At 42.6% G+C, this 24,982-nt stretch overlaps 1 protein-coding gene across 1 annotated transcript in view; it reads right to left on the minus strand.

Annotated features, from left to right (window-relative positions):
• The window catches only part of LOC115098269 (protein-glutamine gamma-glutamyltransferase E-like), a 54,613-nt gene extending 29,970 nt beyond the window's left edge, over positions 1 to 24,643 (minus strand). The window contains exons 1-4 of the mRNA XM_029614761.1: positions 24,522 to 24,643; positions 7,925 to 8,098; positions 4,452 to 4,676; positions 2,905 to 3,023 (exon numbers count right to left, since the gene is read on the minus strand). Of these exons, the coding sequence (XP_029470621.1) occupies positions 2,905 to 3,023; positions 4,452 to 4,676; positions 7,925 to 8,098; positions 24,522 to 24,525 (522 nt within the window). The 5' untranslated portion in view covers positions 24,526 to 24,643. The remainder of the gene's footprint in view (positions 1 to 2,904; positions 3,024 to 4,451; positions 4,677 to 7,924; positions 8,099 to 24,521) is intronic.
• Positions 24,644 to 24,982: the final 339 nt, after the last annotated feature.

Below are 24,982 nucleotides of genomic sequence, written 5' to 3' on the forward strand. Positions count from 1 at the left end.
AGTGTTGTGATCTTCCTGCATGCAGTGCTGTATCCCTGATACCAGGAATGTTGTGATATTCCTGCACGCAGTGCCCTATCCCTGATACCGGGGGTGTTGTGATCTTCCTGCACTCAGTGCCCTATCACTGATACCGGGAGTGTTGTGATCTTCCTGCATGCAGTGCCGTATCCCTGATACCGGGAGTGTTGTGATCTTCCTGCACGCAGTGCCCTATCACTGATACCGGGAGTGTTGTGATCTTCCTGCATGCAGTGCCGTATCCCTGATACCGTGGGTGTTGTGATCTTCCTGCAGACATCCCGGTATCAGGGATATGGCACTGCATGCAGGAAGATCATAACACTCCTGGTATCAGGGTTAGGGCACTGTGTGCAGGAAGATCACAACACTCCCGGTATCAGGGATAGGGCACTGAGTGCAGGAAGATCACAACACCCCTGGTATCAGGGATAGGGCACTGCGTGCAGGAAGATCACAACACTCCCGGTATCAGGGATACGGCACTGCGTGCAGGAAGATCACAACACTCCCGGTATCATGGATACAGCACTGCATGCAGGAAGATCACAACACTCCCGGTATCAGGGATAGGGCACTGCATGCAGGAAGATCACAACACTCCCGGTATCAGGGATAGGGTACAAGTTCTAGTCACATTGACTGATCACATTACTTTTTTTGTCAAGCTACCAACCATTTCCATTTCCCATCCCCTTCCTCAGTGGGAACCTTGGTAACATGAATAAATAAGAGGGCAGCCAGCCAATACATATTCATTCCTAACTGACCTGAAAAGTGTCAATTTGTAGGGATGTGAATCGTTTTTTGACGATTTAAAATATCGTCCGATATATTTTAAATCGTCAAAAATCCTTAGAGCCGCGATACAATAACAATTCCCCCGATTTATCGTCAAAAAATCGTAAATCGGGGGAAGGGGGAGGGGAAGGGGGAGGGCGGGAAAACCGGCACACTAAAACAACCCTAAAACCCACCCCGACCCTTTAAAATAAATCCCCCACCCTCCCGAACCCCCCCAAAATGCCTTAAATTACCTGGGGTCCAGAGGAAGGGTCCTGGTGTGATCTTTTACTCTCGGACCTCCGGTGCGTTATAGAAATGGCGCCGGTGCTACCTTTGCCTTGTCATATGACAGGTCAAAGGTAGCGCCGGCGCTATTTTGTTTTTTGTCCCCCGACGTCAGGAGCGTAGGAGATCGCTTCCGGACCCCCGCTGGACCTCCAGGGACTTTTGGCCAGCTTGGGGGGGCCTCCTGACCCCCACAAAACTTGCCAAAAGTCCAGCGGGGGTCCGGGAATGACTTCCTGCACACAAATCGTTTTTCCATACGGAAAAACGATTCGCGTGCAGGACTTTTGGCAAGTCTTGTGGGGGTCAGGAGGCCCCCCCAAGCTGGCCAAAAGTCCCTGGGGGTCCAGCGGGGGTCCGGGAGCGATCTCCTACGCTCCTGACGTCGGGGGACAAAAAACAAAATAGCGCCGGCGCTACCTTTGACCTGTCATATGACAAGGCAAAGGTAGCGCCGGCGCCATTTCTACAACGCACCGGAGGTCCAAGAGTAAAAGATCACACCGGGACCCTTCCTCTGGACCCCAGGTAATTTAAGGCATTTTGGGGGGGTTCGGGAGGGTGGGGGATTTATTTTAAAGGGTTGGGGTGGGTTTTAGGGTTCTTTTAGTGTACGGAAAAACGATTCGCGTGCAGGAAGTCGTTCCTGTACCCCCACTGGACTTTTGGCAAGTCTTGTGGGGGTCAGGAGGCCCCCCCAAGCTGGCCAAAAGTCCCTGGGGGTCCAGCGGGGGTCCGGGAGCGATCTCCTACGCTCCTGCCGTCGGGGGACAAAAAAACAAAATGGCGCCGGCGCTACCTTTGCCCTGTCATATGACAGGTCAAAGGTAGCGCCGGCGCCATTTCTACAACGCACCGGAGGTCCGAGAGTAAAAGATCACACCGGGACCCTTCCTCTGGACCCCAGGTAATTTAAGGCATTTTGGGGGGGTTCGGGAGGGTGGGGGATTTATTTTAAAGGGTTGGGGTGGGTTTTAGGGTTGTTTTAGTGTGCTGGTTTTCCCGCCCTTCCCCTCCCCCCCACTGGACCCCAGGTAATTTAAGGCATTTTGGGGGGGTTCGGGAGGGTGGGGGATTTATTTTAAAGGGTCGGGGTGGGTTATAGGGATGTTTTAGTGTGCCGGTTTTCGATTTACAAGATATTCACGATATTTAAAAAACCCAAACTGCGACGATCTGATTCCCTCCCTCCCAGCCGAAATCGATCGTTAAGACGATCGATCACACGATTCACATCTCTAATGAAGAAGACTATTTGCATTCTACATTTTAATTTTATAGAAAGCACTGCATTTGATCCATTTGTCATCATCATACCCATGCATGTAATTTATTGATGTTGCATTCGCTACTGGCAGCACAATTTCCATAATTTGCAAAGGAGTTATGTGTCAAAGGTAGCATATATCGTAGCAATTTTCAGAAGCCCATTTATGTGCGTAAACTTTATTTACAAGCATAAAACCTTATAAAAATTACCTCCTTTGAGTTTACAGGGTGCACTAGAAAACCCTGAGAAATCTTTCTATTTGCCATAAATACTTCAGCTAAAGGGGATGATTGATATTCAGTATGACTAATACATACAGTATCACTGTTTTCTGATTTTTATAGGAGAGAGAATCTGCGACATTATAGTCAAGTATAAAGGAACTTGTCTGTGTAGATTTCTGGAAAGGCATGACAAGGAGCTTTGTCTAAATACAGTGGGAACTGGAACTTGCTTGCCACAGACTTCCCTTTATATCTGTTCATCTATTTGTTGCATAATACCAAGATCTTGTGAACGTCAATGTTCTTTGTTCTTCTTACCTGGCCATAGTTCCATCCCATGCTTGTGATATAGCCTACATTGCCCTTGTAGATGAGTCCAGATTCGTTCAGAACATACTCTTTCCGCTCAGCTTCATTAGCCATGTAGACCGAATCATCTGGAGATCCAGAGTCAGAGTGCTGTTAAATCTAGTACCGTATTATCTAAACTCATACACATTACTGCAAAGTTTTCCATTCACAAGAAACTCTCGATTGGTCTGCTTGTTCTGCTCTTCATCCTTTCTCCAACCTCTTTCACACCATTTACTTTATTTTCCTCTATGTAATGAGTTGAATGCATTTATGGCTTTTGGTACAACATGCTTTCTTACTGGATTTGTACTGTGTTATTAAAAATAAATGATGCTAATTACTTATTCCCATTTGACATTTACACTTGTCCTATCCCTAGAGTGGTTAACAATTCTAAGAATAATTGAAAGCTTCCTTGAGTCTATGTAATGACTGTTCTTACGGAGGAACATTTTCAAATCCATTTAAATTTATAAATCGATCATCTGAAAGTTGCCCTCATCAATACCTCTGAAGGCATGCCCGGTGTTCCACAATGTACCTACTTTTAATTGCATTTAGAGGAGGCTGGGGGAGGAAGATCATGCACTTGGCTTGCATTTGCAACTCTACATGCGCTATGTTCGCACAAAAAGGAGGTGCAAACGGCTAAAATTATGTGCAGGCTTGCACAATGAGCTTAATTTTAGCCACAGTAAAATGAGATGATCCTGGTGCTATGTTTAGGTCGGGGAAAAAAAAAATGTTGATTTTCAAATGCATGTGCATGCGCCTTGATCCACTACTTGTACTACTTGCAAGAACAGGAGGTGCAAACTGCAAAGTACTCAGGTTTGTTTGATTGTAAGCTCCATGGAGTAGGAACTGTCTCATATGTGTATCTACACATCTAGTATTTCTTAGCTGCATGCATTTGACCTTAGAAATGGTAAGTAGTAGTAGTTATAGTAGTAGTAGTAGGTACTTTATACGCATATAACTTATATGCAATTTTAGTTTCCCATTGAAGATTACCTAGTACTACAATGTCCTGATCTTGCAGCAAGTAGCAACACAGATTACTAAAAATTGCCCCATGAAGGCAGCTCTCCCACAGGTTTTTCTATATCGGCCCGTCTCTTGGGTTCCTTCCCCGTCTCCGTCAAGTACTTTCTCTGCTTATCCGTCTCCTTTTCCCACTGCCAAACCTCTCAGACTCAGTTCCTGCCCTCTATGGCTAGGCCTGCACCCAAAGTGCTACACGTGTTTAAAATGTGTGTTTAGCCTGTGCTGAACGCACATTTTAACTGTATATGTGTGCATTGTAACTCCTGATGCATTAGCATAACATTATCACTCTGCATTGGGAGTTAGAAAAAAATTAGCTTGTACATTAGGAAACTGGATTTCAGTGCATGGTTTCAATTCTCAGCAAGACTGTTATGCTGATGGAATGAAGCCTTTTAAGATAAAGAGAGAGAAATAATGATGATCTTTAGTATAATGGAAACAATAAAAGAAGCACATATTACCTGGACTCCATGCATTGAAGAGCAGTATGAACTTCCCCAGTTGGATGGGTGAACTTGTTTGACCAAAGGTAATATTAGCTATTAGGTTGTAACATCCAATGATAGCATTAGCTGGGATGGAGATAGTAATGGTCAAAGTATTGGAGCTACTGAAGTTTTGGACTGCGCTCCAGGAGCCTGGACTTGCAGAGTTAGACAGAGGGAACGTTGACTTTGGAACCGTCACTTTGGGAAAGAAAAGTGAACAATATTTTTATGTAACTTAATAATAAATCATTGTAGACATATAGCAGTCTGATTTCTGAAGCATCAAGTCAATTAGTTCATAAAGCTCTATGAGCTCGCTAAAATCAATAAAGCACTTGGATAGAGATGATGCCTTTTTAGTGTTTTTCAGACAGAGCTGAAAGTGCTAGAGCACAGATTTCAGTCTGTCCGTCTGCTTAGGGACATGATAACTTCAGTGAACATTCACAGATTATGTCCAAACTTGGGAGGGAGGAGGCTCATTGACCTAGTATGAAGCCTATTGAAAAAGACCTTGGTCTGATAAGGTTGAGGTCATTTTTAATACGTTCAAAGTTGAAAAGTACTAGAAAATCCATGCATTAGCATGGTTTTTACTTCTGAAATGTTTAGACTAAAGCATGTTTTGCAATGGAGGTTTTTAAGACTGTCAGGGTCCTTTCCATAGGCAACTGGTTATCTTTCAACAAACTGAATAGGTTACAAAACCTATTCCCAGCTTTACCCAGTACTGCTGTGGGTAACTTCTAATTTAAGTTATTAAAGGTTGATATAACCGATTGTGACACATGGGTCTGACTGATAAGATAATAAATTGAATGACAGGAAATCCTTTAGGGGAGCAACTCTTAGGGCCGGATTTTAAAAGCCCTATGCGTGTAAATCCAGAGGATTTATGTGCGTAGAGGGGGGTTACGTGCGCTGGGCCTATTTTAAAAAGGTCCGGCGACACGTGTAAAGCCCCGGGATGTGTGTAAGTTTTGGGGCTTTACTAAAGGTGCAGTTCGGGGGTTGGGGCGGCCCAGAGGCGGGGCCAGAGGCCTCCGACAGAGCGGCCATTGCTGCTGTGTTGGAGAATCGCGTGCCGTACAATAGTACAGTAGGAGGTGAATCAGAAAATACAGATGGGCACAGTTTGACTGTTGTATAATGCCTGGCTGAGATGAACGGTGCTGCAGTATATCTCAGAACCTCTGCTAGAGGTAGAAATGGTCTTCAGGCCTGATGTGAGAAAAATAATACTTTCAATTTTATGAATAATTTTGCGATCATTTGGAAAAAATTGTCATATTTGTGAAACAGTTCACAGTAAATGTGTTTAGCCAGAGAATTTCCACACAGAAGATGGTAACAGTGAAATCTGCCACAGTGACTCACTAGATATTAAAAAGGAGAAGGGTTTGCAAATGCAGTGGTGGGAGATTTTTTTTTTCTAATTTCCACCTGTTTCAGTTAATTTGGTGGCAAAAAATGTTCATCAAAGTAGGCTTTTTTTTTTAAACAAATCTTTCTGCCATTTTTGTAGGATATTTGTTTTCCCCCATCTCCTACTGGAGCTGCTGAAATATTGTGGGCAGTATATTGGGGGTCAACAGAATGAGCGCTACCGGAGAGCAAGGTCAGGGATGGTGTCTAACATATGCTGGCTTTAAAAATGGTGGAGGGTACAACTTCACTCCATAAGGTCTATGATATTGTCAACTAACATTGTACTCACTTACCAAAGCACTTTAATGCAGCTAGCTTTGTGATGCAACATTAATGCAAGGAATGTCATGAAATCCCATCCAGTCTATAACAGATTATCATGTTATTTTTCTCTGTGAGGTGAGAGTGTTGGCAATTACCTGTACATGAGGTGTGATAGAGATTACCTCTGTCAGGGGAGCGTTGTGTAGAGCAAGGGTTCTCAATCCACTAGCCAGTCGGGTTTCAGGATATTTGCAATAAATATGCATGAGATAGATTTGCATGAACTGCCTCCATTGTATGCAGGTCTGTCTCACGCATATTCATTGCAGATATCCTGAAAACCTGGACTGACTGGGTGTATCTCAAGGACTGGGTTGAGAACCACTTCAGCTGGCAGATCATTCCATAACTTGGGTGCTACAAAGGAGAACGCCTTGTTCCATGTAGATTGGAATTTGGAATAACCAATAAATTAGTACCAGACAAGCGTAATATACATCCTGGAACATGCCTGTTTACAAGCTATACCAATGAGCAGGGATGATCAGTGTTAAATAATTTACAAATAATAACTATTAATCTAAACTGTGCTTTCCATTTAATTGAAAGCCAATGAAGATTTTTTTCAAGACTAGAGTTATATACTCATGTCATTTTGCTCCTGTCAATATTCTCACCGCTGCATGTTGGAGCAGTTACAAAGTTCTACTATAAGTATTAGGAAGGCCAAAATATAGTCCATTGCCATAGTCTATTTGCCCAAAAGTTAATGATTGCAACACAGAGCTAAATAATTCCTTAGATAGAAAGTGCTTCAAAGGCTTCAAGATTTTAATTGAAAAAAAAAATCCCATCTGTTCTGCCCTGCTTGATTTGAAGTTTCAGTGTTAACCCAGTGCCTATGACAATTCCCAATGGGCAACTGCATACTGGCATATTGTAATTCAATACTATTGGTCAGAGCTGAGATTCAGGCTTGCCTATCCAAAGAAGTATTAGCAATGTTTAATGATAAAAAGTTTGTCCTCAACCAAGTACTAACAATATTCGTACAATGGTTGAAAAACAACTCTGGAAAGACGGCATTTTTGAAAGGTTTGTAAAACTGCATGTCATCTGCAGAAACAAAAAATGCTAATTTTAAGGGTGGTAAGACATTATACAGTGGTTGTAAGTAAATATTGAATAGAGTAGAAGCTAGAGAAGACTCTTGAGGTACACATGCCAGTAATGTTTGCAAGGTAGAACGCGGCTTTCCAATTTGGACTCATCATTGTTTATTAACTAAAAAAAATTTAAATCACGCAAGAACCATTCCTCCCAGGCCTATTTGAGCCAACCTGTGTAATAAATGTGTGATTAACTATGTCAACAGCAGATGACACATCTAGTTGCACTGGAACACCAGAACTTCCTTTATCAATCTCACGATGCAAAATGTCTAATAAAGCAAGCAGGAGCTTTTTTTCTCTTCCGTGCATACTCATTCTGGATATCCTGAAAACCCGACTGGCTGGGGGGTCCCCAGGACATGTTTGGGAATGATTACTATAGAAATGACTTGTCTGTGTGTTGTGTTAGAGATTCTGTCTGTGCAGAAGGTTAACAGGCCTATTTTTTATCCTGCCACGTAACTATGTAAACTCTCCTATTTGTGGGTTGCGTTGGCTTGGGCGTACCCATCCGTGAGTGCTCAGCTGTGACATACATATGATAGGGGTAGACTGGCCATTGAGAGGTTCTTGTTAGATTACCTGTCTCAGCAGTAAATGTTATTTTCTCTTTCGGCTGCACAGCTCTACTAAGGGTCAGGGTAGCCTTGCAGTCCTGTCCTCGCCTTAATATCAGCTCCTGGCTGTGATAGTGATCTGTATGATGTTCACTCCGATTAGAATGAAGTTGCAGGTCAATTTTGGTGAACTGCAAAGCTGCAAACAGAATTAACAGAAAGATAAACAGGTTTAAGAATAAAGAAAAGAGACTTGGGTATTGGGTTTCATTTAGCATAATATATTTTCAGTTAGTTTACCATTAAATAGGAAATATGAAGGATTTGAACTGGTCTCTCCAAGTAATTTGGTTTTTATTATAATTTTCTCATTAAACAGAGGCAAAGTTCTTTATATTGTGAGTGTTGTAAACAGAGCTGCTTCATGTATTCCAATAGCGCACCGGATATCATAGAGAGAAAAAAGTTACTAAAGAGATTGAAATAGCAGGGTCTTTTCAAAAAAATGATTTAATATATCAACAAAAAAAAGGAGATGCATGTCTAGCAATAACAAAGCAGTTAGGTAAATATGTCAGAATATATTAATAATACCTAAATACCTACAGTTCCTCAATGTAAGAACATAAGAACATAAGAAATTGCCATATTGGGTAGGACCAAAAGTCCATCAAGCCCAGCATCCTGTTTCAATAGTGGCCAAACCAGGCTGCAAGTACCTGGCAAACACTAAGAAGATCCCATGCTACTGATGCAATTAATAGCAGTGGCTATTCCCTAAATCAACTTGATTAATAGCAGTTAATGGACTTCTCCAAGAACTTATCCAAACCTTTTTTTAAACCCAGCTACACAAACTGCATTGACTACATCCTCTGCAACAAATTCCAGAGCTTAATTGTGCTTTGAGTGAAAAATACTTTTCTCTGATTAGTTTTAAATGTGCTACTTGCTAACTTCATGGAGTACCCCCTAGTCCTTCTATTATCTGAAAGAGTAAATAACCAATTCACATTTACGTGTTCTAGACCTCTCATGATTTTAAAGACCTCTTTCATATCCCCCCTCAGCCATCTCTTCTCCAAGCTGAACAGTCCTAACCTCTGTAGCCTTTCCTCATAGGGGAGCTGCTCCATCCCTTTTATCATTTTGGTCGCCCTTCTCTGTATCTTCTCCAGTGTAATTATATCTTTTTTGAGATGTGGTGACCAGAATTGCACAAAGTATTCAAGGTGTGGTCTCATCATGGAGAATGCAGAGGCATTATGACATTTTCTGTTTTATTCACTATTCCCTTCCTAATAATTCCTAACATTCTGTTTGCTCTTTTGATTGCTGCAGAACACTGAGCTGATGATTTCAATGTATTATCCAATTTGAAGTGCTGAAAAGTGGAATCTAAATCAAAGAAATAAATAACTATTCAGCACTTCATCCATCTTCTTCCTGAATCTCATGGTACGACATACTCCTTAATTCTAGATTCTGAGCTGGGAGATCACTAAATGTTTGTCTTCTTTTCAGCTCAGCTGGGAGATCTTTAAGAGTAATGATTCTCAAACCTGCCCCGTGTGACCCACAAGCCAGTTGGGTTTTCAGGACATCCACAATGAGAATGCATGAGGTAGGTTTGTATGCACGGCCTCTATTGCCTGCAGATTTATCTTCTGCACATTCATTGCTGACATCCTGAAACCCTGATTGACTGGTGGGTCCCCCAGGACAAGTGTGGGAATCACTATTTTAGAGGATTTTGGGGCAGTGAAAAAGTTTGGGGAGGGGGGGGTCTTGAGGGGGAGGGGAAATAAGGATTTCATGTGAGGTTATTTAAATGGTAGAGGGAGATTGACTTGGATATTTTTTTTAATAGGCTGGTAGAGGTGAGGAGGGAATTTCACTGCTTGACATTTGTAATTAAGTTTGGGCAGGTGGGCTTGAGGGATGGGGTATCCATGCGTGGTATTTGTGTTGTAATGGGCAGAAGAGAGGGGGCGGGTCTGCTGCTCCAACTTTGTTGTTAATGTTGGGTGGCTGGGCTTGAGGAAGGGATGTCTACAGGACATTTTAAAATATTTTACTTAACCTCTTAGTTGAGGGAATTTTTGTGGCATGGTTTAAAACAGCAATTATTCATCTTAAAAGGAAACCCAACGTGGACGTGCAGACAAATTATCTGGCTAAAGTTAGCTGAATAACTGGATAACTTCTCTGGGATATTCATCCCTTTGTAGGTCACTACCAGATAAATAGTGAATACACTAATAAATTTAAAGGACTGAAATTATATGCATCCCATAGCAACCTAAACTTAACTAGGAACTGAACAAAATTAAGATGAAGGCAGCAGTCCAGCAGTCTTTTGCATCGAGTGTCACATGATGATTTTTTACCTGCCAGGGAGAAGTTGTATATGTGCACCCGGTGCAAAGAGCTCCTGTTTCTCAGAGAACGAGTCAGATCTCTGGAGGCTAGAGTGGCAGACCTGGAGGAGCTGAGGCAGATAGAGAGGTATATAGATGAGAACGTCAGGGACATAGTAGCCAAGTCCCAAGTCCAGTCTGACAGTCCTAGTGCTGCCTTGGAGGAGGAAGTTCTTCTGGACAGGAAGCATCAACCTGGTGCAGCAGGAAATGATCCTGTAGCAAGGATCTGCTCTCCAACAGGCCGATTCAGTGAAGTCCGCGGGAGAGCGGACGAACGCCCGCTCTCCCGGCGCGCGCACCGGCCCCTCACCGGTGTGCATGATGCAGTATTCAAATTAGGTGGTGCGGTAGAAACAGGGAAAAGGAGGCGCTAGGGACGCTAGAGCGTCCCTAGCGCCTCCTTTTAGCCCAGAGCGGTGGCTGTCAGCGGGTTTGACAGCCGACGCTCAATTTTGCCGGCATCGGTTCTCGAGCCCGCTGACAGCCACGGGCTCGGAAACCAGACGCTAGCAAAATTGAGCATCCGGTTTTCGGCCTGACAGCTGCCGGCCCAATTTAAATTTTTTTTTCTTTTTCTTTTTTACTTTTTACAACCTTCGGGACCTCCGTCTTAATATCGCCATGATATTAAGTCAGAGGGTGCACAGAAAAGCAGTTTTTACTGCTTTTCTGTGCACTTTCCCGGTGCCGGCAGAAACTAGCGCCTACCTTTGGGTAGGCGCTAATTTCTTAGAGTAAAATGTGCGGTTTGGCTGCACATTTTACTTACTGGATCCCGCGCGCTTACCCAATAGGGCCATCAACATGCATTTGCATGTTGAGGGCGCTATTAGGTGCCGCGGGTTGGACGCACGTTTTCCTCCCCTTACTGAATAAGGGGTAAGGGAAAACGTACGTCCAATAGCAGGCTAACAGTGCGCTCCGTTGGAGCACACTGTACTGTATCGGCCTGCAAGTGATGCATTGTCCTCTCGTACCGAGCATGTGTCTCCTAGGGCTACTACCCAGGACGGAAGGATTAGGTTGGCCATCATAGTTTATGATTTGATTATTAGGAATGTAGATAGTTGGGTGGCTGGTGGGCCACCTGGTAACATGCCTACCTGGTACGATGTTGGCGGACCTCATGCGTCACCTAGATAGGATTTTAGACAGGAATGGGGACAGTAAGAAAATCCATGGGTCTAGCACTTAACTTTCAAAAGGGAAACTTTGACAGAGGAAAATATAAAAAAAAAAACCTGAAAGGTGCAGCTAAAAAGGTAAAGAGTGTACAACAGGCATGAACATTGTTTAAAAATATCATCTTAGATATATTCCACACATTAAGAAAGGTGGAAGGAAGGTCAAAAATTGCTAGCATGATAAAAAGAGAGGTGAAAGAGGCTATATTAGTCAAAAGATCTTCATTCAAAAATTGAAATGAGGATCCATCAGAGGAAAATAGGATAAAGCATAAGCATTGGCAAGTTAAATGTAAGACATTGATAAGACAGGCTAAGAGAGAATTTGAAAAGAAGTTGGCCGTAGAGGCAAAAACTCATAATAAGAACTTTAAAAAATATATCTGAAGCAGAAAGCCTGCGAGGAAGTCAGTTGCATTGTTAGATGATTGAGGGGTTAAAGGAGTAGTTAGGGAAGATAAATCCATCACGGAAAGACTAAACTAATTCTTTGCTTCAGTGAAGAGGATGTTGGGGAGATACCATTTCTAGAGACGGTTTTCAAGGGTGATGATTGAGATGAATTGAACTAAATTATAGTGAAACTGGAAGATGTAGTAGGCCATATTAACATACTGAACAGTAGTAAATTGCTTGGACCAGATGGTATACACCCCAGCGTTCTGAAAAACTAAAAAATGAAATGTCGGATCTATTAGTAAAAATTTGTAAACTATCATTAAAATTGTCTATTGTACCTGAAGACTGAAGGGTGGCCAATGTAACCCCAATATTTAAAAAAGGGTTCCAGGGGAGATCCTGGAAATATAGACCAGTGAGCTTGACTTGAGTGCCGGGAAAAATTGTGAAACTTTTATAAAGAATAAAATCACAGATCATTGAGATAGACATGGTTTCATGGGACACAGCCAGCATAGATTTACCCAAGGGAAGTCTTGCCTCACAAATCTCTTACTATTTTATGAAGGGTGACTAAACATGTGGACAAAGGTGAACCAGTAGATGTGGTGTATTTGGATTTTCAGAAAGCATTTGACAAAGTCCCTCATGAGAGGCTTCTAAGAAAACTAAAAAGTCATGGGATAAGAGGTGATATCTTTTTGTGGATTGCAAACTGGTTAAAGGACAGGAAACAGAGAGTAGGATTAAATGGTCAGTTTTCACAGTGGAAAAATGTAAACAGTGGAGTGCCTCAGGGATCTATATTAGGACTGGTGCTTTTTAATATATTTATAAATGATCTGGAAAAGGGCACAAATGAGTGAGTGCTTAAATTTACAGATGACACAAAATTATGCAGAGTAGTTTAAATCTCAAGCAGATTGTGATAAATTGCAGGAGGACCTTGTAAGACTGGAAGATTGGGTGTCCAAATGGCAGATGAAATTTAATGTGGACAAGTGTACGGTGATGCACATAGGGAAAAATAACCCTTGCTGTGGTTACACAATGTTAGGTTCCACATTAGGAGTAAGAGCTGCAGTTGGCCTATGGCCAATGTGGCCTCAGCCATAAGCTCCATCCACCAGAGGTGCCATTGCAAGAGAAGCATCGGTCTCTTTCCTCCCCCTGCACCAGCAATAAGGAGCACAGCGGCTGCATAAAAAACCTTCGGTGTCCTCCTCCCTTTTCCCGCCCCGACAGTGAAGATCGGTGCGGCCCATGGTGCCGCCAAAAGCACTGGCATCAGGCTTCTCCTCCCTCTTCCTGCACCGGAAATAAAGAGCAGACTGGCCTGCGGGAGTCGCAGAACGTATTGGCCGCTTTCTCTCTCTCCCAGCATTGGCAGAAGATTCTTGTGGGCCATGAGCCTGTGAAAAGCATCGGCTTCTTTCTTCCTCGCCCAGATCCGGCAATGCGAAGCAGCTCATCCCACAGGGCCTCATCGGCTCCTCCCGTCCCAGCAGTGAGGAACAGTAAGGCCCGTAAGACCTCCCTTCCTCGCCCCCCACCCCCCCCAGTGAGGAGCAGTGCACCCTGCGGGGCACAAGAAGCATTGACCTCCCTTCTCATGCTCCAACCCCTCCCCACAGGGAGGTAGGAGCAGTAAACCTGGAGGCGGGAAGAAAGGGGAAGTCTGGTGGGCCCTAAAGGCTGAAGGAAGAGGCTGCTGACCCTTTGCTTCCAGAGGTGAAAATAAAAAGCGTGCGTATGTGTGCGTGTGTTTGCAAGATTGTGCATGTGAGAGAGAGAGCATATGAGCATGTGTATATGCTTCACCATGTGACAGAGCATACAAGTGTATGAGTGAACATATGAGAGCGCATATGAGTGTATGATTATGCATTTGAGAGCGAGCATAGGAATGTGTGTATGATTGCGCATGTGTGAAAGCGTATGAACATGTGTATGATTGCGCAGGTGGGAGAGAGTGAATGAGCATGTGTGTGTATGATTTAACATGTGGGCGAGTGAACAAGTGTGTGTGTATGAGCATGTGAGAGAAAGCGAACAAGTGAGAGGGTATTTTTGAACATGCAAGAGAGAGCACACTGTTTGTGTGTGTGTATGATTGAGCATGTGAGAGAGAGAGCAAATGAGTGTGTATGTGTGTGTGTATGGTTGACCATGTATGCAATAACTCCCTCCCCTCTTCCTGCTAAACCATGACCATCTCAGGACATCTAGAAATCAAAATTTCCCAGGTATGGACAGCAGGAGATTTATTTAATCCTTATTTTTAATTATTGGGTGTTTGATGTATCAGCTGTTTTGAAATATTTTATTGTCATTTGGGAAAGTTTAACATGAATTTTTAATTACCAGATGTTCTATTTGTCAGTTTATTTGAAATATTATCATTGTTATGAATATGGTTTTACTATTATGTTTTATATTTATTGATTTTATTGTTTGATGTTTTATGAGGAATGGTGATGTTTCTGTTTTTCCATACTTGTACTATATGTAGAGTCAGGCTTGTTGCAGTTTCCAGTTCAATTTTTGTCTGTATGTTTCTATTTACACTATATGGTCTGTTTATTTAGTATTTGGTGAGGATCTGTCTGCGTTCTGCATTTGTGAACAAGGGGAGATGTTCTGCTAACATGTAGTTTCTGTGTTAGTGTAGCTGGGTTTAAAAAATGGTTTGGATAAGGTCCTGGAGAAGAAGTCCATAATCTGCTATTAATCACGTTGACTTAGGGAATGGCTTCTGCTACTACTGGCATCAGTAGCATGGGATCTATTTAATGCTTAGGTACTTACCAGGTGATTGTAACCTGGATTGGCCACTGTTGGAAACAGGATGCTGGGCTTGATGGACCTTTGATCTGAACGGGTGTGGCAACTTCTTATGTTCCTATTATCTATGGCAGCCTGGCTTGTTCTATTTTTCTAATAAGAGGTGTATTTGTGTTTTAGGACCGGTGTAATATTTATAGTGTTGTCTTTTCATAGGTAGGTTGTTACTGTTTGAGTGCTGGTAGTTAATAGTATTTTGGTATGGGAGGTTTATTATATGGTAATTCATGGTTTTCTGAGGGCCAAGCTTACACCCAACACGTTACCATAGGCCTAATACCCTATGGGTTCCAAATACCTTTTTAATTTATTTTTTTTTGCACAGTTTTCTGGTTGGCATTACAGCAATACATATTTTTGGAAAGTGCTATTTTTACCTCAGAATGTCCTTGGTCATGTAAAATCTGGTATTATAAATGCATAATTTTTAATTGTATGTGGAGAAGGTATGAGTAGTTAAATCACAAGCGGATTTTGATAAATTGCAGGAGGACCTAGTGAGACTGGAAAATTGGGCATTGAAATGGCAGATGAAATTTAATGTGGATAAGTGCAAGGTGATGCATATAGGGAAAAATAACCCATGCTAGTTACATGATGTTAGGTTCCAAATTAGGAGCTACCACCCAGGAAAGAGATCTAGGCGTCATAGTGGATAATACATTGAAATCATCGGTTCAGTGTGCTGTGGCAGTCAAAAAAGCAAATAGAATATTAGCAATTATTAGAAAGAGAATGGTGAATAAAACGGAAAATGTCATAATGCCTCTGTATCGCTCCATGGTGAGGCCGCACCTTGAATACTGTGTACAATTCTGGTTACTGCATCTCAAAAAAGATATAGTTGCGATGGAGAAGGTACAGAAAAGAGCAACCAAAATGATAAAGGGGATGGAACTGCTCCCTATCAGGGAAAGGTCAAGAGATTAGGGCTGTTCAACTTGGAGAAGACAGGGCTGACTGGGGATAAGATAGAGGTCTACAAAATCATGAAAGGACTTGAATGAGTAAATGTGAATCTGTTATTTACTCTTTCAGATACTACAAGGACTAGGGGGCATGCCATGAAGTTAGCAAGTAGCTAATTTAAAACAAATTGGAGAAAATTATTTTTCACTCAACGCATAATTAAGCTCTGGAATTCATTGCCAGAGGATGTGGTTACGGAAATTAGTGTAGCTGGGTTTAAAAAAAGGTTTGGATAAATTCCTAGAGCAGAAGTCCATAAACTGCTATTAATCAATAAGGATTAGTAGCTTGGGATCTATTCATTTAAGGTTTTGGGACTTTGTGACTTGGTTGGCCACTGTTGGACACAGGATAGTGGGCTTGATGGACCCTTGGTCTGTCCCAGTATGGCATATCTTATGTTCTTATGTTCTTATACTACAAATATTACGATCAGGTTCAGCAGGGTCTATTATTAACCCCAAACTATGCAGAATGGGCCCGAACCCCAACTGACATCCTACATCTCTAGTTCTGCTCTCAGGCTGATGCAGTAACTTGTATGTAAAGAAAATGGTGTAGATATTAAAAGGTTGTGCGCGTAACCTTTTGAAAATCCGGCCCAATGTGTGCTGGTTTTTAGTACACATTTTTAACGCCCAGATTAATTTTATTTTAAAATTCCAATGCAGTAGGCTAATGAAATGCAAATGCATCGGGAGTTTAAAAAAAAAGTGCGTTTAAGAGTAAAATGTGTGGTTGACATATGTCTAACGCACATTTTAACTTGGGAAGCGGGAGAGGCATCCCTGACAGCCATAAATGCTGTTACTTGGATAAATACAGTAGGTAGCTATTGCCAGATATCCAGATAAGTCAGTATTCATCCAGCTATCTGGCATGGGTGATCGCTACTTAGCCGGATAAGAATTTATCCGTCTAAGTAACAGTAAACTGCGCCAGATAGCCAGATAAGTGCTGAGTTGTTTGGCTGTCTGGCAGCTGCTACCACTGACTCAGATAAATCAATACTTATTTATGGGCATTTTTAAACTTTTTTGAACATTTTCTTCCCATTTTTTAAGGGGTTTAAGTGCCACTGCAGTAGCACTGGAATCTTACCTCTGGCTCTGATCCGGAGTTAGGTTTCCAGTGCTAAAAAAGGCACTGGCCAGGTGTAGTCTCTCTGTATCGGGGAGTCCCTCATTTGCATGGGATTTCCATGTATGGGCGCTAAGCAGCACTCCTGTTTTAGAAATGCGCAGTTTTTGCACGCAAAACTCCTTGGCTGATCGCACCTTTCTACATCGGCTTCTCTGTGTCCACAGAAAAACTCCTAATAATAGGTGCAGAACGGAATTAGGATTTGTCTCCCTACTAATCACCATGCAAAAAAGAATAGTCAGATACTAGCATCAACACAATAACAGCAACACAAACTCCTTCCACTACCAGGTTCTCTGTGAAGTAACACAAAACCCTGGAAAAAACACACTAGGCACCTAAGGTAACAAACCTGCCATACCAGTCCAGTACTAACACTTGGAACTCAATCAAGTACAACCTAACATATGAAAAGACACAATGCAAATACTGCACTGTGTCCTAGAATAATAATACACCACCTACTGGGAGGAGCAAACTGGGAAACAGAACAAACTGGGCTGCTACAGATCCCTACACAGAAAATACACAGACTAGCAAAAAAATCTCTCCTCAGTCACAAAGCAAAGAAACAGGCAGACCCTCACCAAATACAGGACAATGATCCCAGACTGAAAACAGAAAGAAGCAGACAAAAATTAACCTGGAAACCCCAAGAATCCAGACTCTGCATGCAATGCAACATTGAAGAAATAGAAACAGAATGCATTGCCTCCTGAGCTGCACTTTTCCCAAAGGCGATGGAGAAAATCCAAGCCTTTGCACAAAAGAACGAGCAACATAAACTCTTTATAATCCTGGGGAAGGAGGAGAAATAGCGACTATAGCTTATGAGGTATCGTGCCACCAGGCCAGAAATGAAACCTCACCAGGGACAACATGGTCTGGCATTAAAATCTGAGATATGTTTCAGATGCTGTACTTTCTGTAATCTGTACCTTTACTTATTACCGTTTTGTGGTTTCTTTGCCTACCCTTTTAATTATTCCATATATTACTTTAGCAATGCATGTTAAATTGTCAGGCCAACAAAGTTATCTGAATCTGCTTCAGGGTTACAGATCTTCCTCGTCCCAGATTCCACAGCCTTCAAATGTCCGGAAATGCTGGGATATCCTCACTGATCCCTTATTATTCTGCAAGGAGCAATCCAAGTCCTCCAAGGTGGGGTTAAAGGGCCGGCTGGAAGCAGATATGCAAGCCTTCCCAGCTTACTTGGCTGTAACAGATGGACGCACACAGACCTTCTAATAGAGCGGACCCTGCTGCAAGGCCAGATCTGGCTCTTTTTTTTTACCCCTTACAAGTGTAAAGCAGGTAAAATGAGACTTGGATTATGGGCCCCATGTGTACCAGAGTTAATTTATTTTATTTATTTATTTGTGGTTTTTATATACCGGACTTTGAGGAAAACATCAGTTCAGTTTACATTATACTTCAAACTCAGCAAACAGAGACTTTACATGGAACTAATACAAAAAAACAGTGGATAAAACTATACAATTGGCAACAAGGTTTGATAAGGAAACTTAATTAGGAGTTGTAAGGGAAGAAGTGATGACACTGAGAAATTGTTTTGAGGGGGGAGAGGGGAGGAAGGAAAGAGGGTGGAAGAGGGCGGAGGAAGGGTGAGGGGGAAGGGGGAAAGACGTAATGCAAAGGATGCAAAGCAGAGGCGAAAAGGGTTGCAATGGTTGCATAGAGGGAGGGGAAGATGGGTTGCATGAGTTACATGCGGTAGGGAGTGGAGGAATTAAACAGGTTGCAGGGAGCTATTTACAGTAAATGCATTGGGGCGGTTATACAGCAGGGATGTAAAAAACTATTTACAAAATGTACAGTAGAGTGATTATGTAGATAATGGCATAAAGTTGAATTTCCAAGTTGGTAGCGACAGTGATTGATATTTATCATGTACGAGATCATAGAGATAGAGCAAGAGAAACTGATGGGAGCAGGTACGTTGGGGAGAGGGGCATTAGGGGAGGGGGGAGGGAGAACATAACAATGCGTGGTGGGGAGAGAAGATAGTCAGTGGAGAGATTATGGAGAGAGGCGGAATGACGGAGTTTTGGTGATAAGTACTACCGTATGTGAATGCTTTAGTGAAAAGCCATGTTTTGAGTTTTCTTTTGAATGTTGCATGGCAGGCCTCTTGGCGTAGATCAACTGGCACCCCTGTCTCTTCTTTTCTAGCTGTTGCCAGGAAGACCTCTCTTCTTTGGTGTTTGTCCTCTCTGCAGTCTTGGACAACTGCCTTCTTTCCACCCTAGCCTGTCTGTGCCTTCCTGTTTTTCATTCGGTTAGTCTCCTTTAGGATGTCTTGCCAGGGGAAATATTCATCTTCTCAACCTTCGGGGTTCCTGAGGGATCTGTCTTTGGTTGGTTTGCTTTTCCTCTTTGTATCTGTAATTACCTATGCGTATTATCATGTATGCAGTGATGACACGCAACTGTTTTTCTTCTTTCTCCTCATCTCTGTTTTCACAATCACTTAATTGCTGTCCACTGACTGAAACTGAACACGAAGAAAACACATTTTTGTTTCCATTCTTTTCTGCACTTCATCAAACCTCAGCTCCCTTCCTGTGCTAAAAAATGTAGGTGTGAGCTTCCATTCTGTTGTATCTTTCGCTAAACAAATATTTTTGCAATAGTCAAATCTTGCTATCAACTACTTGTAATCTCTCTGCATTGTCTGCATTCTTGCCACTGGCAGCCCTGCTCAGCTATTAATCCAAGCCTCCAAAGCAGTTTGACTGGATTAGTGCAGCACCCTTTTCAGTGGTCTCCCATTATCCATCCTGTGGGCTCTCCAGACGGTTGGCTACCTTTCATAGATCAGCTAACCCACTTTTGTTGTGCCAAGCACCGAGATGGTACTCAAAATTATAATGAAAACATATCCATGTTTGTTTTGCTTGAGAGAACTGCCCTCAAGGCCTTGTTGCTATGTACAATATTTCAAGCATATGATATTATTAAAACGCCTTACGGAACTTCTCAGGATCCAAAGCCTTTCTCTCCATGCCTGCAGTGGTACGAAATCTTGAAATGCATCTAACCATCTCATCATTGAAACCAAACGCTGTAATTTGGTTTCCATAAGGACACTGTAGGTTAGCAAGCGTAGATGTCTTGCATGCATGCAAAGCAGTAAAATTTGTCTGCTTTAATCTTTGATGAATGCAATGTAGCTTTTTACAGAAAAACAAAGAAAACACATTGCAGGAGGAATTTATTTTATGCACTTATTTATTTAGGGCATGTATAAGTCATCTACTGCTAAATCTATAGGTGGCATACAAATTAACTTACATAATAGTTGCACAATAATACAGTAAGTAACTTATAGTTGCTTACTGTATTATGGTTACTGTATTACTGTTACTTATAGTAACAGTAATACAGTAAGCATTACAGTAATACAGTAATACAGTAAGTAAACTTATAGTTGCTTACTGTATTACTGTATTACTGTTACTGTATTACTGTTACTTATAGTAACATAATAGTTGCACAATAATACAGTAAGTAACTTAATTGGAATCTACCTTTAAAAAAATAGGCAACAGAGACCGCTAAACAGATTCATGAAAATGTCTGCCTGAACAAAAGGATCTTTAAAATTGTAATAGGTAGTCAGACGCAAACTTTTCCAGCAACAAATTCCAGAAGGTCAGAGCATCTACTTAGAAAGCCCTCTCCCTGGTCTCAGCCAAGAAGCGTGCCAGTCACAAAGAAAGAACATCTCATACCCCTTTCCAACCTCATCGCACAAAATGGGTTGGATCATGCACACAAAGCTGAGCCTGTATCCGTGCAAAACAATCGAGCGTTCTATGCACCAGCACTGCAACTTTATGGTTTACTCGCCGGTGGATCGGCAGCCAATGTAGATCACCCCAGACCGGGATAGTACGGTCTCTCATATTCCACCCCGAAATAAGCTGCGTGAGCGGCAGAGTTTTGAAAGAGCTTCAGCGCCTTCATCAACGTGACAGGTAATCCTACAGTTTGCAAACAGCAGTCCAACAAAGGCAAAATTAAAGCTTGGACTACTGATCGAAAGTCCAGAGATCTTAATAAAGGCCTAAGGCCACAAATTTGTTGATAAAAGGTCAAGTTTGAATCAATTAAACTCCCAAGATTTTTGTGGGAGAAACAACTTGTAGCTTGATGTTTTCAACAAGAGAAGGCGATGGTATAACATCAATACTAGACTGCTGTAAAACCAGTATCCCTGTTTTAGCGAGATTAGTAACTTAATAAAAGACTGCAGATAAAGGTCAAAATGGTGCATCCATTCTGCCCAGCAAGTTTTTCTTTTAGGATAGTAGCACTAGCAACTACCGCTCCATGCAGGCCAACTTCAAGCCTTCTGTTATGGATAATAGCAACGGCCAGACAGTACAGACTACCCCCAGGCCTTCTTTCAAGGGTAGTCACAAGCTTTTTGTGTGTGAGCCATAGCTTAACCTCGGATAGGCAGAGAGAAACTATATTAGTAGTTTCAACCCAGGATGGTAGCACTGGAATACAAAATTTAATTGTATGCCATCGTCATGCAATCTATATCCTGTGCAAATCCTGGCCAGTAACTTGCAAATCTGCAACATATAGATGTTAAATAAAAGTGCAGGCAAAGCCGAGCCTTGTGGAACTCCAGTGCATACAGGATGCCATGAAGAGCAACAACAGCCAATCCTCATTTGCTGGCATTGCTCGCAGAGATTTGATTTAAACCGACTCAGCACAGTGTCAGAGATCCTGCACTCTCTTAAACAATAGAGGAGGATTTGATGGTCGAGCATATCAAACACAGCTGAAATGTCAAGCATAATGAAAACATGAATTCAGGTTTATTCACATACCATAGAGGGCCTTATGGTTTATTTGCCAGCACAGGTTCAGCCTGTAAATGGCTGTGCCTGACTGTGAATAAAAGAAGGAATGCTGTAGCACTGGTGCAGTCAGGGCTGATCTTTGTAGGGTCCGGGCCCTTGGGGCAAACTAACTACACCTGGGCTCAGGAATGCTGAAATTAAGTGTTGGGGATGGAGCTACCTTGGTGATGTAGCATCCCTCAAAGTGCAGAGCCCAGGGCGTTTGTCCTCTATTCAGGGTCCCTGCCTACCCACCACCAAGAATGACTCAGGGTGCAGCAGTGGCAGTGAGAAAGTTCCTGCTCTCAGCTCAAGTGTCTGCTGAAGAGCTTTCGTGATTAGATATGTGATCCAGGGCTTCTCAATCCTGTCCTGGGGAATAAGAAGATAAGATATGCCATACTGGGTCAGACCAAGGGTCCATCAAAGCCAGTATCCTGTTTCCAGCAGTGGCCAATCCAAGTCACAAGTACCTGGCAAGCTACTATTACTTATTGATTAATAGCAGTTTATGGACTTCTCCTCTAGGAACTTATCCAAATCTTTTTTTAAACCCATTTAATAACTGCCGTAACCACATCCTCTGGCAACGAATTCCTATGCGCTGAGTGAAAAAGAATTTTCTTTGATTTGTTTTAAATGAGCTACTTCCTAACTTCATGGAGTGCCCCCCTAGTTCTTCTATTATCCGAGAGAGTAAATAACCGATTTACATTAACCTGTTCCAGTCTTTTCATGATTTTGTAGACCTTTATCATATCCCCCCTCAGTCATCTTGTTGTGCCTGTCGGTTGCAGATGGCTGCGACCTCTGTTGCTCACCTCCTTTTTGCCTGCACCAGTAATTGTTGGACAATTGGTAACCTCTGGCTCTTCATGCTGCTCTCATCAGCGTTCCTGGGACGGCGTGGGCAATCCCGTCCACCATCTTGAATCGGGGATTACCTAAGGTACGCGCACACATGCCAGGCCCCATCTTATACACATCATGGCGGGAACCTCGGGGGCGTCCCCTCTGCATGACGTCATCTGCCTGCGTGTATTTGAACCAGCCCGTCTGAGCTACCTACGAGTTAGCAAGGACTTCCTTCCTGCTGAATTCCACTCCGTCGGAGATGCTTTACTTCACTACGCTGAACTCGTTCCTGACCAAGAGACTTGAACGCCTTAGGTACCCGCTCCTCGGGGGCCTTGTCACGTTCTGGCTATCCACTCCTCGGAGGGCCTTCCTGCCTGGAGTCTCTCTACATCTACTCTGGGCTTTGTCTGGTTCAGCCTTGTGACTTCGCTACCTCCGGTGTACCCCGTGCCTTGGGCCACTAATGTGATCGCCTCAGCACCCTTCTTTGCATACTTCAGAGCGAGTACCATCTGCTAATCAGCTCTGCTGACTTCCTGTTCTGCTCGCAACATCCTCCTGTGATTCTCGGCATACCCCGCGCTGCAGGCCACTATCGGATCGATACAGGAAGTTCCATCAAAGGAGGGATTCCCCGGCGTACCTCGCTCTGCGGACTACTACCAGGGATATTATCAGTGAGCTACCCATTCCTCTGGATTGTGTCTCTCTCTTCCCATTTGGTAGGTTATCCTACGTTCCTGTATAATAAAGTCTCTTTGCTGTTGTGCCCGTCTCAGCTGAGGCCACGCCTATCTTGGTGAGTCCCCACAGGGCTCCTCCCTGTGGGTGGAGTCAGCTCTCACCCCGATCTAGGGTCTACAAACATACTCAGTTATAACACATCTCTTCTCCAAACTGAACAGTCCCACAGTCCTGGGGACCCCAACTGGCTGTGGGGTCCCCAGGACAAGGTTTGAAAAGCCCTGACTCAGGCAACGCATCCGAAAGTCAGTGCCGCATCATCCTCTATCTCACAAACGGAGTATTAGGCATAAATCTGGCACGTTTTGAAGCGTTTCCCTTCCCTACACTGCATTCTTCAACTGCAAAACCTGTTATTGTGTCCTTTTGGAGTCCCTTCTCAACCGTTCCATGTCTGACCCTTTTTGGCTGTCTTTGATATTGGTTGACATAATACGAATAGTGAAATCAAAGCAAATATTTTAAAATGCATGCTTTAAGGCAAAGTCACCTTACATTGCTTATATTTTGTCAATGAGCATTTTCATGCTCCAGAATATTTAACTTGGTTCATATCCAGTTATTAAATGTGTTAATGTTTTAACTGCACTGTCGCATACGCTTGGGCAGGAAAGAATACATGACAATATCTACACTAAAATGCATTCATTTGCTTACATGCTGCTTTTTAGCACTTCAGAGCAGATTATAGTCAAGTATGGTGGGTATTTTATTATCCCAGAAGGTTTATAGTTTATGCATAATTGAAGCCATCGTGACCTACCCACAAAGAAACACAAAGAAGAGCAGCAGGATTCGAATGCTGCAGTCCCTTGTTTATAGCCTGCTGCTTTAACCACTAGGCTACTCCTCCTCTTGGTAAAAGCTTTAAGTAGTCCAATATACCAGTTTCAGTGAAAGGCTGACAGAAATTAAGAGTAAAATCACAAATGATAAAGTAAATATTATAAATCCTTGCAGTATCAAATCCTATTTAAAGGAGCTGAGGTGCAAGTGAGCTCAAGCTATAATACAACTACTACTACTACTACTATACAGGTTCACATAAGATACAGTCCCTGCCCCGTGGAGCTTACAGTCTAGTTAAGACAGACAAACTTGACAAATAAGAGTTAGGGAGAGGCAGGGATAAGATTTAGTAGTGTGCTATAATGGGTCCCAATTCTACTCACCCATTATGATATTTCCTGTTCCCTCGCTACCTGCTGCCTTCTGCCTTCTTCAGTTTGCAGACACTGAGAGGTTTATCTGGTCCTTCCAGTATTTGTAATCAAATCCCCGTAGGCTCTCCTTCTGTTCAGGTGACTTAACCAGCCTCCTGGGTGAGGCTTTGCATTTTTGCCAGATTTGGTTCTGCGTATATTATATTGGATTTTTGTTTTTTATTGTTGCCTCATCAAAGTTCCATTTTAAACTGGAAAGCGGCACTGAGAAAAATCTTCAGTCCTTTTATTTCCAGAGACCTTACCAGTGACTGAGAATTATGTTAAAGTGTAGCGCATCTGTGTTTAGAGAGGGGACAGAGTGGGCATGATCACCCTGGCCTATGAGCTTTAATCCTCACTCAAGGTAGGATGTACAGCCTTCACTTTTTCCTAGGTCAAGAGTATGCATGTTTTACATATGTTGACCA

This window comes from Rhinatrema bivittatum, chromosome 8 (genome assembly GCF_901001135.1).
Source record: "Rhinatrema bivittatum chromosome 8, aRhiBiv1.1, whole genome shotgun sequence".
Taxonomy (NCBI): Eukaryota; Metazoa; Chordata; class Amphibia; order Gymnophiona; family Rhinatrematidae; genus Rhinatrema; species Rhinatrema bivittatum.